At 42.8% G+C, this 13086-nt stretch overlaps 4 protein-coding genes across 4 annotated transcripts; 1 reads left to right on the top strand and 3 right to left on the bottom strand.

Moving 5' to 3' along the window:
- Positions 1 to 4331: 4331 nt before the first annotated feature.
- On the top strand, positions 4332 to 5593 carry LOC117573445 (uncharacterized). Its single transcript, XM_034256666.2, has one exon. It carries the CDS (start codon positions 4438 to 4440, stop codon positions 5392 to 5394), a length of 957 nt encoding a protein of 318 aa, XP_034112557.1. The 5' UTR covers positions 4332 to 4437; the 3' UTR covers positions 5395 to 5593.
- On the bottom strand, positions 5570 to 6889 carry LOC117573444 (uncharacterized). Its single transcript, XM_034256665.2, has 3 exons — positions 6493 to 6889; positions 5954 to 6105; positions 5570 to 5863 (listed from the first exon to the last, which is right to left on the bottom strand). Exons 1-3 carry the CDS (start codon positions 6887 to 6889, stop codon positions 5570 to 5572), a joined length of 843 nt encoding a protein of 280 aa, XP_034112556.2.
- Positions 6890 to 7290: 401 nt separating this feature from the next.
- LOC127565899 (uncharacterized) lies at positions 7291 to 8511 on the bottom strand. The gene is made up of 2 exons (XM_052006789.1): positions 8025 to 8511; positions 7291 to 7969 (listed from the first exon to the last, which is right to left on the bottom strand). Exons 1-2 carry the CDS (start codon positions 8503 to 8505, stop codon positions 7371 to 7373), a joined length of 1080 nt encoding a protein of 359 aa, XP_051862749.1. The 5' UTR covers positions 8506 to 8511; the 3' UTR covers positions 7291 to 7370.
- A 1948-nt stretch (positions 8512 to 10459) lies between these two features.
- Positions 10460 to 12879, bottom strand: LOC117574806 (uncharacterized). Its single transcript, XM_034258771.2, has 3 exons — positions 12560 to 12879; positions 12221 to 12476; positions 10460 to 11465 (listed from the first exon to the last, which is right to left on the bottom strand). The coding sequence occupies exons 1-3, from the start codon at positions 12692 to 12694 to the stop codon at positions 11161 to 11163; spliced, it is 696 nt and encodes a 231-aa protein (XP_034114662.1). The 5' UTR covers positions 12695 to 12879; the 3' UTR covers positions 10460 to 11160.
- Positions 12880 to 13086: the final 207 nt, after the last annotated feature.

Genomic DNA, 13086 nt, shown 5'->3' with positions numbered 1-13086 from the left:
GCGATTAAATTAAAATGCTGAAAGTAACAATTAAAATCCATGCGCAGATTGTGCCCCTGGGCACTTGACCCGGACTAGTGAAGCTGGGAAACGCAGACCAGACAATCGACTTTGGCAAATGTTTACTACAGACAAGTAGTAACTCAGCAACTAGAAAAGTCATTACCACAATACGATTCCATCGAGTATTAACCACTTGCTAACCGCAAAGATAAAGACTCTTCTCCAAAGACGAAAACGAAAATGAAAACAAAACGAAAGAAAACCAAAAATCTATTGCAAGCCTTTGGCACTTGTAATTGTTGGCTTGGATGTTTAACTCTCAAGCCTTGGCAGCATATTGACATGCAACAAACTGTGCAATGAACTCTCCAAAAAGTCAAAAAATTATTGTGGCTGTACTGCTGAAGCCTTATCCACAAGCCGAGGCAATGTCGAGGCCAAGGCAATGACGGCTGCATTGCCAAAAGGTTGAAGCCGCCTCGTTGCCTGGTTGCCTGGCTGCTCTTCCTTGGCGGCCGGTTTCACTCTTTCTGCAGATGCTTTCACTTTTTTGGCCACTGTCACGTTCGCCAGTGTTTCAATTTATCATCCACGGGTGGCTGTTCGCCCGTTCGTCCATTGAACTCAAGGCATGCACACAAATAACCAAAAAAAAAAAAACAAAAACCAGAGGCATCACGGGTTAGATTTAGGGCCGACAATGGGTTAAAGCTGCATCATTTGTCAAGGTGACCGAACAGTCGGTCGCCACAGCAAGTCTACTCATAAGCCCTTCTAATGCCCCAGACACAGGCGGCCAAAACCCAAAATCATATTTAAATTGTTACTTATTTGCGACAATTCCTCAAGTGAGATTTGGTTGTTTGGCTGGGCAAACACTCGTTCATAACAATTGTGAAAATGCGGCCATGTCTTTTGTCATCATCTGTTGCTGCTGCTGCTGCTGCCGTTCTACATTCTGAGGATATGAAACTATAAGCTTTGCGCATTATACTCACAATAAAATGAAACATTATTTGCCAACCTTCGTTGCAGAGCAATAGACAGAGAAAGGTTGAGCAGCACAGTCTATGTCAAAGACATCAAATTCAGTTTGCAGTGAAAATTTCATGCAATGCAGCAATGTGTTTTGGGCTGCCTTAAAACTATTTTCTCTTGCCATACCCGGCGGATAGGCTGCCTGGCATCTCATCGCTGATTGATGAGCAGGTCCACACGGCAGGTCTTTCACATTTGGTCATATTGATTGACATTTAACATTGAACTTTGCATGTCTTAGCAGCGCGTCTACTCACAGGCAGTTGAATTTCTCCGCAAATACTTTTGGCGAAATTTAAACGCGCTTCAATAGTCTCTGCTTACGTATAACGCAATCAGTCACTTAAATTGAATAATGCGCGAGCCTGATTTAAAAATTGTTCAAATGTGGCATAACGTTGGTGGATCTGCTTCTGGCCAAGGACAGAAATAGCTATCAAAAAACGAAAAAAAAAAAAACGCCCACAGCAGGGCGCCACAATTTATTCCGGTGAAACCCAAAAGCTAAGCCCTGCACCGAGGGTGCAAAACTTGGGAAGTGAAATTTAAATGTGGAGCCAGAATTTTCTTCTAAAAAAAAATAATAATACATACACAGACAGATTTGTTGTACTTACACTGGCAACATGTAAATCTAAGCATAATATTTACATTAAATTGAATTGAAAGAAAATTGTTTGTGAAAACAAACAAAGCGAGAAATTTTTGTTGACAGCGTGGCCTAACCATATAATAAATTCATCACTGGAGTAAGTTAGTCACAGGCTGTGAGTCAGTCACGGTCGGGCTTTCCACGCCGCAGAGTGCAGTTCATCAAACGCCAGGGTCAAAGTGAAACGTAATTGGCCAACGGCGCTTAATTTGATTGAACATTGCAGACAAGCTGCTAAGCAAAAGCCGCACTGTAGAGCTCGGCGGTCACCTGAAACCATTGTGATCCCCAACCTGTGCAATAGCTCTCGGCAGCTCGAAGCTCGACACCCGATACCCGACACCCGCATTGAGTAGCCAAAAGTAGCAAAGTTGCAGAGTCTTTGTTTTCGTTTTTTTTTTTGCGGGGGCTCCTCTGATGTCAACACAAAGTGAAAGTGAAAAATTTGTTAGCGAAAACCCAAAAAATAAATAACAGACGAACGTGGCTTTTCCTTTTATGCAATTGTCTCGGTCGAATGCTGAATGCCAATGTTCCCAGACTGGAAGCCCACATAATGTACGATCAAGCGAACGAATGAACAAACGTATTCTGGTCGGCACAGAAACGAAATAAAATCAATGGCAACTGAGTTGGGTAAAAGTTTCGTGCCGATCTTGGTAAGTTCGTTGCTTAACTCTTTTGTTCCTTGGCGCTGCAATTGCCATTGATCGTCCGACAAGCTGCTAAGCGTTTTGTTTGCTTTTGTGTTAACGCAAATGGCAATTACAGCAAATTGGCCAACTTTGCTGCTGCTGTGGCTGCTGTTACTGGCTTCTACTGCTGCATCTATGATTAGATGAAAAACAGTGGATGAGCAACAGCGACTTCCAATGCGAAAGTTGCATAGCGATTGCGTGTGAGCTCAACTAAATTAACATAAATTATCGCTTGCGGATTATGCGGCTGAATTTCCCATCTGCTTCACACATCTGTTTAGTTTGCCTATCCAAAATGTAGAATGAGTAATGAATGGACCTTTCAAAAAACTCTTTATAGAAATTCTTCACTTTCCCATTAACCGCACAAATAATTTTTAGTAGTTTCCCTCTTAATGAGGCATCAATTTATGTAAAATAATAAAAATTCAATCATAAAGCTAGTTGCTGAACTAAAAATGCAATTAAACAATTCAAAGCTTGAAAAGATAAATTTCAACGTTGGCTGGCTTAGCAGAGTTCGCTGACAATTGCTGTCTGCTGCGGCATTTCATAAGCAGCCTAAAAGTATGCTAGCAAAATATTTCGTTTATGTAATTTCAACGGAAAATTAAACTGTTTTTATTTTTTGAACTTCATGTCTTAATTTATTCGTCAGTATATATTTGCATGCGCATTCTGGTGAAGTCTGTTAATTGTTTTACTGGCTATATTTATTTAATTGTTAAAGACGTACACATAAGTCTTTAGCTCATAAGTAAATAAATAATGCTTCATAGAAGAAGAAAGGGAAATATTTTATTCTAAAACGTAGACTAGCCAAAGCACCTTACTAAGTAAGAAACCAGGTTATCCACAAGGACCTTGAGATTCCGAGTGTAACTGAAGAAGTTAAAAGGTACGCTTTGAAGTATCAGGAGTGATTGGATCAACACTGTAACCTGCTGGCCATTAACCTGCTTGACAATAGCCAACATCGCCGACGGCTGAAAAGGCACCACCCCCTTGATCTCCCCTTTAGACCACCCAAAGAGTGGTAGTAAATACAATTTTTTGTAAATAACCTCTACATGTAAAAAAATTAAAAGTTTTCTGTCATTCTCTTCGTCATAGAATTTACTTATTATCTTTAGATAGATAGATTGTAAATAAATAAAGAATATATAAAAAAAAAGGTAAAAATCAACACTCCAGGACACAATATGTACAAAATAAATAGTCATGACATGCCGTTAAGCGACACAGCTGCACTTTCATTAACTTTTCCATCGCAAGCGACAATTTTCCATCAGCAATTCTAGCTGCAAAAATTACTTCAAGTGCAGTGGTGTTGTTCATTTCGTTTTCTTTGCAGCGTATCTGAAATGTGTGCCAAAATCTTTGCGTGTCCCAATCAAATGCAAGACAATAAAAGAAAAGACCATGGAAGCAGCGTGTTTAAGTGTTGTTTTCATGTTTTTTCTATTATTTTTATGTCTGTTCATACATGTGTCTGTGTGTCTTGGCTAAATCTTTACAGGCTGCAGATGAAAGTGGGCGTCAGAGCAAAGATATCATTAAGTAGTCAGTAGTGAGCAGCGAGCAGTCAGCAACAGTGCAGATCAGAGCAGTAATAAAAAAAAACCAAGCAAAGATTGAAATAATTGCAAAGACTTGCTAATTACGACAATGAGCAATGAAATTGACTAGCCGCTTGCTGGCTTGCCAATTGCACTAAATCTGCAACGAAGCTTTGCGGGCATAGCCGCAAGATTTAACAGAGATCCAGAGATGCATCTAACATGCATATTACGCTCTGAATAGCCACCGGCAAATGGCAATAACAACAGCAACTGTAGCGGCATCGGCATTGGCATCAAGCAAAAGCAAAACTGGATGCAACGGCTGCCTGGCTAATTGTGGCAAGGTGAAGTGTATAAATTTGATGAACAGCCCGCCGCACAAGATCAGTTGTCTAAGTGAGTTTGCACGTCGCATGTCTGTCAAGAATAAGAGCCCAAAGGAATAGAATTCGAGAATTGCAAGTAAAAGGATAGCACAGAAAATATGGATACGCGCCTGAGTTTGCTCATAGCGCTGCTCTTAGCTGCAATCTATGCTCAGCGACCAAGTTGGGCCTTGGAACTGAACAATAACAATAACATTACAACTAACATTGGAGAGAGTGGTTTATTGCGAACAGTGCGTCATGTGTATGCTCAGTGTGCGGACAGCGATGATATTTTTTGGTGCTGCAAGTTGCAAGGCGCTCGACTCCTTGGCCGAGCACTTAAAGTGCACCAGCTCAGCATTGTGGATGGCGTTAATTTAGTGAGGCGCTCGAATGGCGAAGATTCACGCACAGGACGCGCCAGCATTGCCGAGAGTCAGCTGAATAATCGTGATCTAGAGCACATGTCAAGCAAGAGTTTAGACGCATTGCTGTTGGAGCGTTTTCTCAACTTCCTGCACAGCCATCAACTGCAGGTGAATCTGCCACGTCTTATGCGTTTCGGTGAACGCAACAGCCAGGATTGGTTGCAGCTTCTTTGGGGTTATTTTATGCCCGGCGAAACGAGTGTGGACAGCGAGGGACGCAAGAAGAAGGATGACAAAAAGTATCTGGGACCTTTCATTGCAGCCGTGCTGCTCAAGACTGCAATACTGAAGATGGCCTATCACTCAATTGCGATTGTGGCTGGCAAGGCGCTGATTGTGGGTAAAATAGCGCTAATCATCAGCGCCATCATTGGCCTTAAGAAACTAGTCAGTCACGATGGCGGCGAGAAGACAACATATGAGATTGTTAAACATCCGCAAGTGCAGCAGAGTCACACCTATTCGTCGAGCCATCAAGGGGAGTACGATAGCGGTGGCCACGATGGCGGCTCGTATCATCGCAGCATCGATGACGAAATGATGATGCAGGATAAGGCTTATCACGCTTGGATGCCACAGGGCGGTGGCGGTGGAGGTGTTGCCTCAGCTGCCGCCTCTCTTGCCGCTGCTGCCGCCAAGGTGTAACGATCAAAATTGGCGTTGCATCTAAAGCAAAACCAAAGATTCAAAAGATTTGTTCACTTAGTTTCAATTGTGTCTGCAAATTGCAATTGTATTTACATTTGTTGACTATAATCCTAGTTGTGTAAGTTTAGTTACCGTAGATACGAGTATTTTTTTAACGCTGAAATACATAAAGCTAGAGAAAACCACGCATTGGCAATATGGCTGCTGCCTCTTGTGTATTTGATGTTGTTGCCGCAGCCAAGTGACGACGATTCAGTTGTTCCGTTTCATAGGCATAATAGGCCTGATCCTGGCCATGACTCGCGTCCTCGGTGGGCATCTCCAGCTGGGCGGGGCTATAGCTGTTGGTAGGCATGCTGCGATGCCAGCCGCTCTCGTGACTGTGGCCCGAACTGGAGCCCGAGTTAGTGACTATCACATGATCCGAGCTACCACTGTGACCAGTCGTACCCTTTTTTAGACTGCCCTGCAAAGAAGATGCATAGCGTCATAGTTGTTGTCCATGTCATGAAACCATATTTATGACAGCATTGCAGTTTCCTTTTATTTGACTCACCAGCAACGAGATGAGCAGCGCTATTTTGGCCATAATGAAGGCTGAGCCAGCGATGAGAATCACCTTGCCGAGGAACATTTGTGCGAATGTAGCCAGCATTATCATTCCGCCCATCATGGCCATGTGCTTATCCTTGTCCTTCTTCTTGCGACCTGTTTTGTGCAAAAAGTTTTTGCATTTATTTTTCAGTTTCTTCTTATCATTCTTCTCCCTCCTTCTTCATATTGCTTTTCTTTTTAAATTTACCTTTATCTTTCTTCTGCTTTTGTTTTTTCTTTTTCTTTGTCTTTGTTTTAGTTTTCTTTTTCTTTTTCTTATCCTTGTCTTTTTTCTTCTTTTTCTTTTTCTTCTTTTTCCCTTTATCCTTATCCTTATCTTTCTTTTTTTTCTTTTTCTTCTTCTTCTTCTTCTTCTTTTCTTCTGCTTATCCTTATCCTTATCTTTATCCTTATTATCTGTCGCTGTTGCTTGCACATCGAAACTACCAAAGCCTGCCAATATTTTATCCACTTTATCATCTATGATAGTAGCAACTGTACCTTGATCCACATCCCCAAACTCATCGATGGCATTCGAGATGGTTATCTGTCTGGGCAAACGCATACGCAACGCTCGTCCTTGTGCCAACTGCAGCAGTTTTCCAGCGAATCCTTTCATCGTTCGTGCATTCTGCGTAGCATTTGCTGACTGCTGTGGCTCAATGCTCAGATACTCGCTCAGATGCCAGGTGCTGTTGTCCAATGTGGCAGCATCCAGCAATCGTTCACTCTCTGTGCCCAGACATTGCCACTTCTGCACGCCGCTCAAACAATGCTGCAACACGCGACCCAGACTTCGTGGACTCCACAGAGAATTTTCCTGATTAATTGCTAGCGTTTGACAGCTTGGCACGAGCCACTGCCAATGCAGCAAGAACACGAACAGTTGCCGCCGCATTTTAACAATATTTTCGTTCTTTTTGGAAAGTCACCGATAGCCCGTCAAACTTCAAATAACCTGGATAGACCCTAAGCTAGCTTATTTATACTATGTGAAAAGAGAGCAGCAGCAAAATGTGACGTCAGAAGTCAAACGCTATGCTATGCTAACAATTAAATGGCTTGTCAAAGCGCGACACAGCAAAAAGCGCTCTTGATAGGAATCTAATAAGAAAAGTTTTACGGAAAGTCTTTCAAGCGGCGGACCCCCTTGGAAGTCGACCCGATTTAGAGCTCTTGACAGCCTGCTTACTGAACCTTAAAACGCCTTTTGGCCGCTGAGTGATTTTCGAGTTTTGCATAAACAAACTTTCGTTTTTTTGGAAAGCGCTTAAAACGTTTGCCAAACTTTATGTTTGCCTAATTATAACTTAACTAATTGAGCTAAAAGAACGACAATATGAAATAAATACGAATAAGTCTTAATGCTAATACTCTTCTCATAGCGATCGCACATCGACAATCTGCCAGCCATTCATGTTGCTCGTCGATGTATCTTGGAAGTTGCGCACCAAGCTGTCCGCCGAACTAATGGTGTCCTCCAGATGCTTGGTCTGTCGATGCTGCTTTTCATAGTCATAGAAGCGGTCATCGGAGAGCTGTTTCTTGGGCATAGACGATGCGGCAGCTTCTTCACGTGGCTGCTCGAAACGCACTTTACGATCACTGCGTTTATACGGCTGTGGTTCATGCACATTGTACTGATGATGCAGTTCATCGCCACCGCCAAAGACAGTAGTTTTGCCAGGAAAGTGGCCAATTGGACGATGAGCAGCGAAGGCGCCGCCATAGCCAAAGTTGGCGCCACTAAAGCTACCAAAGCCTCCTCCACCACCAAAGCCACCTCCTAGGCCACCAAGTGATCCCAGCACTCCGCCTAAGCCCAAGAAGCTGCTCACATATATGGCCAGCTTGGCCAGAAATAGTGACTTCTTAAGCAGCAGACAAATGCCAGCAAATAGCAGCGGCACCAGTGCAACCAAATTGAATTTTAATCCCAGCAGAAAAGGCAAAAGGTATTGTTTAGCCAGCAAGCGACCTGAGGGCATCAATTCGATATGAGTTTATTTGGGATATTTGCATAGACAGCTCACCTGTGCCCTCCTCGAAGCCAAATTGTCGCTCATCTTGTGCCCCATTGTCCAGCACAAACTCGGCCACACTGTTGGCATCAGCTGTGGGCCCGATTTTGAACATTAGTCCTGGATACAGAGCATCCATGTGCCACTCCAAGCTACGCTGTCCCATCACAGCACCCGCATTCTCGAGTATACCGCGAAAATCCACGGGATCTGTATCCAACACATTGACCAGCGAACGACTTGCTGCTGTCTCGCTTTTGACTGCCACAAAGTCATCCACAAATGTAACATTCTCTCGCTCCTCAAATCGTTGTATGAAATTCAATGCAGATCGGCCGATACATTCGCTTAATTTGGAACGTTGTGATCCACGCACACACTGCTTGAAGTGCTGCAGTTCCTCTTTGCTAACATGTGAAAGATCGCTGCCTTCGATGCATTGAAAGTGCACCACGCTGATGAGTAGCAGACTTGTCTCCACGATCCACGACATCCTATGCTCTTGGGCTACGCTGATGAACTAAGCCTGCTGGCCAGCTGACCCTTTGGTTTATATAGTAGCTCGTTATACAATAATCAACTCATTTTGGCCAAATCTGCTCGACTTCAGTTCACTTTTTGCACATGTAATGCCGCCATGGCCCAATAACGGAAATTGTTGTACATCAACGCCAAGTAGCTGCCACTAAAACAGCCGCTTGTAGCTGCCTCAGTCAGCATCATGGTCATGGTCAGTGCACACGCTTATGGCTTATGGCTGGCGACCCACTGTGGTGACTCGTGAGCAATACTTTTTCGCACATCTTCGGTCTGCGTTTACGTAATGAGCCATTGTTGTTCCAGGAAAATTATGAAATAGGTCGACAGTTCACTAATTTAAAAAATTACAAATACAAGTATCAGCGCCATCAAATAAACGACTGCTAAGTATATTAACTTTGAGGTAAACTGCTGCCAATTAACACCAAATGATTTGTATACTTTTAAAAACGCGATAATGTTTTCTTTATAATATTTAACGGTATACAAAATAAGTTGAAGTTTTATTAGACTTTAAATAAATTTAAATATTAAATTTATTTTGGAATTTATTCTCACATCAAACTGGCCAACTCTAAATTGCTGGAGCTGAAAAATATTTGCATACTTTCAGGCGGAAAATAATTAAAGTTTGGAGTTGCCAGCACGTCAATTGAAGCACAGTTGTACACACTCTCTAAAACGAAGAGTTTGGGACTATCTAAAACCGTCACAACAATGCAACAGACACTTTCGTTTGGCCCGCCCCAAAGTAGAGAGGGTAAAAGAAACTTTTGTATATTGGGCTAATAAAACTCGACAGTCAAGGGCCAAAGGACCAAGTGCAAGTTAGCAACTAACCCTTCTCACACTTACTTTCCTCTTAGGCCAATTTGTGGGCGACGTCTTTGGTATTACATTTTTGGGCTTAATTTGTGGTAACTAACAAAGTTTTCTGTCATTTGAAACTGTTACAAAAGTTGTGCATATTTTAAGCCTGGCTGACGTAGTGTTAACGACACTGGCGAGACGTGCTGTAGGCGATTGGCCTGAGGCTTAACAGTAAACTTTGCAAATATATGATATTTTTAACGTTTGTTTTCCAATTGCAGTGGTCGTCGAATACACGAATTGAATGAAATTGTATTAATATACACTTTCACCACTAATATTTCAAATTCAAGGCGAACAAGCAAGATTTTGCAGCAGCAATCGAGCAATGTATATAAATTGTTTTAAATGTATATGTTGTAGCCCAACGACAATTGCGGCCAATTGGCATTTGCCATTCGACCATAAATTGCACAGTCCGTTGAATGGGCGTGTCGCTTCTCATATCATTTATATTGCATTCACAAACTCCAGGCCTAACCAGACTGCGGCGCATCAGGGCGTATGGTTGGTGTATGTGTTGCAATTGCACATGCAAAAAGCAGGTCGAAGCCAATGCGGCGACTTTCATTTGATTTTGGAGCGACACCGGATACCAAAATGCCTCTTCATTGGGAGTCAGCCCAAGGTAGAGGAGAAAGAATAAGCAAGCCAAGAGGGAGACGAAGCGCATTTCAAAGCCAATAGTAGGCTTAGGAAGTCAGTTGGTTAGTTGGAGTCTTGTTGTTGTTGCCGTTGGTTTCTTTGACTACGAATCTGGCTTTGACTCTGTCTTTTGAGTCAGAGCCTGACTACGCCTCAGTGCGCGCGCTGCAAGTGAAATTTTTTTTGCTGTCGAGTGTCTGTGATTTTGTGTGTCGCACATGCAATTGATATCACTGGCCTCGTTTGCCCTAGTTGGTAATTCATTTTATTAGTGAAAGAGTGAAAGCATTTCTCTGTAAGAAATGCGTCGCACGTTGCGTATGCGCAATTTATACTGTGTGTGTGAGAAGCTACAGCACCTGTCCTATCTGTCAAATGCAAACGAATTTCAGTTACAGATAAATGCGGCTTTATTGAGTTTCATTTGATTTCTCTCTGTTTGTATGAGTGATTGTGTGTATGTGATATGGAAGTGTACATGTGTGTGTGTGAGTGTGTGCAATGCGGTTTGATTGGGGGGCGAGCGTTGAGTGGACAGTTTTTTGTAATTGCTGTGGCTTCTTGGCCATGCACTTACAAAGTGGCAGTTCAATTAAGTTAAGAGTTAATTAAAAGAGTTCAAGAGTTAGCATTAAAGTTACACAAGTAAATACAATAAATATGAATATGAAGTTATAAGTAGTAAAAATAGTCAACAGTAAAGCTCTGAGCAATAAATTATTACAATAATACAAAATGCAGTCACTTGAGTACAGTTCAGTTTTAGTTTAAGTTTAAACTTTAGTTATTAGTTTAGTTTAGTTTAGTTTAGTTTGCCGCCCCCTACGGTCTCCAGCTGCAACTGCAGTCATTATAGAACTTATTAACTATGGTTTTCGATTTCTGACAAAGTTGAATTCATTTTGATGGCGCCTTGATTGCTTGAGTTATGCTACAAAATAAATTAAATAAATAAAATAAATTAAACGAGTCACAACGTGCTCCGTGTTCTTCTCTTTTCCCTTTCTGCTCTTTTTTTTGTTTTTGTTTTGTTTCATTTGATTTGTGTATTGCACTAATTTGCTGTTCCACTTTGGCAACTCGACAACATCGCTTATTGCTGATACGCCGCGTAGGCCAAGTTCTGAGCATCGTTGCCCTGCAGCGACCTGCCGTAGCTGTGCTCATGCTCGTAATGCGGGTGCGCAACCACCTCGTAGTTCTCCTTCTTGGACTCCAGCAGTTTCTTCAGGCCAATGATGCCCGACAGCAGCAGAGCGATCTTGCCAATAACCAGAGCCTTGAAAGAGATGAGCGCCAAGAAGCCAATGGCCAGTGGCAGCAGAGCAGCCATTTTCAATTTGAAAAGCATCAACAGAGGCATCAGATACTTCTTCTTCTCCTTCTTCTTGCCACGAGCTGCAAAAAGAAAAAAATAAAAGCATGAAAGCGTTAATGAGTTAACAGTTTAAGATTTGATTAAGAGTTTGCATGCGATACTTTCGCTTGTTTATGATTGATTTGATTGTCCATTTGCTTGTTAACTGCTCATTAGCAATTGGAGCACAAAATAATTAATAAAGAAACAATGCAACAGACACAAGAGCCGCTGCTACAACAAACAGGATCGACCGCTTTCTATGTGCGCTCTTAGAAATCGGAAACTGCTCCATGAGCATGGAAAAGAAAGTAAACCTAGTTGGCTAACTAAAATGCAATTAATTGCAGCAACAAGTTTGCCAACGCCTTGTGGCAACTGTCAATGCACCGCTAGATAAGTCGCCAGGGAACAGATGCGTTCTCTATCTCTGCGTTTCTGTTTCTCGGTGTCTGAGCAGCAGCAGGATGCATGCTTGCTTTATGGCTGACCTCAATGTGGGTTGAAGCTAACAGTGAAAACAGGATTGAAGCACTCGCCACATTGCGGCGCAAAGATGCTGCTTATATGTGGCGGCTACTGATACTGCTAATGCTGATTAGTCTACGATTGCGATTGGTAATTGCACCAGTAACCCAAATTGGCAACGAGCCAAAGAACCAGATAAACAGAACAACATGATCACAACTCTTGACCAGACAGCCGCCAAACCATTTTCTCATTTTGCAGTTGCGCATGATTTGTTTCTTAGCTATGTTATTAATTTTATATACAATTTTTATATTGAAATACTCACATTCTTCGAGGGCGCGCTGCATGTCCTGGATGGAGTCCTTGGGCACCTTGAACTGCAGTGTGTGTGTGCCAAAGAAGCGAGCAACACGCTCAACCAATAGCGAATCAACCTCAGACTCACGTGCCTCCGCCTCCTCGGGCAAGGTAACATCATTCAGAGATCGACCCACTGGAATGTCATCGGTTTTGACCAGAGCAATGCCCTCAGTCAGCCTCACATCACCATTCTCGGTATCGAAATAGTGCAGGGCACGTTCCTGTTTAGTGTGTTAATATGTGAATGAATATGGTATGTCTTTTAAGATCACTTCGAGTTTGTTTTATAGCTGGTTTATGTTACCTTCATGCACAACACCATCGAGCGTTCGCCGCAATCCTTGACCATTTTGAGGGCACTTGTCAGCAAGCTGTCTGCCTCGGAGGCGGCAGCTGCGGTGGATGCCACCAGCGCGAACAGGCATACGAATTTCAACATTGTTGTTTTTTTTTATATTTTTGGGAGTTTTTGAGAATCACACAACACACTTGTCACTTGGCTTTGGTTATCCTTTTATGCACTGACTGTGCTTATTAAAGTTTCAGTTTTCAGTTGATTGAGTGCACTGCGCTCGATTGGGTTGTTCGATCTGTCGGTCAGAAGGCAATCCGTAAACTGTGGCTAGAAGACGCACGCGGATCGAGTTTTATTCCCGGCCAGCAGCGCAGCCGCAACGACGACGACATCGACAACGACGACGACGCCAGCGACGTTGACGACGACGATAAACACGACGCGAGTTGCCCGCTAGCCGCATCTCCACTTTAGCCCCCTATCCCCTCTATATACCCGACCTGCTCCACCGACATTTACTGTAGCCAAGCTTAGAA

Source organism: Drosophila albomicans, chromosome 2R (genome assembly GCF_009650485.2).
Source record: "Drosophila albomicans strain 15112-1751.03 chromosome 2R, ASM965048v2, whole genome shotgun sequence".
NCBI lineage: Eukaryota > Metazoa > Arthropoda > Insecta > Diptera > Drosophilidae > Drosophila > Drosophila albomicans.
This window is presented reverse-complemented; position numbering and strand designations above follow the sequence as displayed.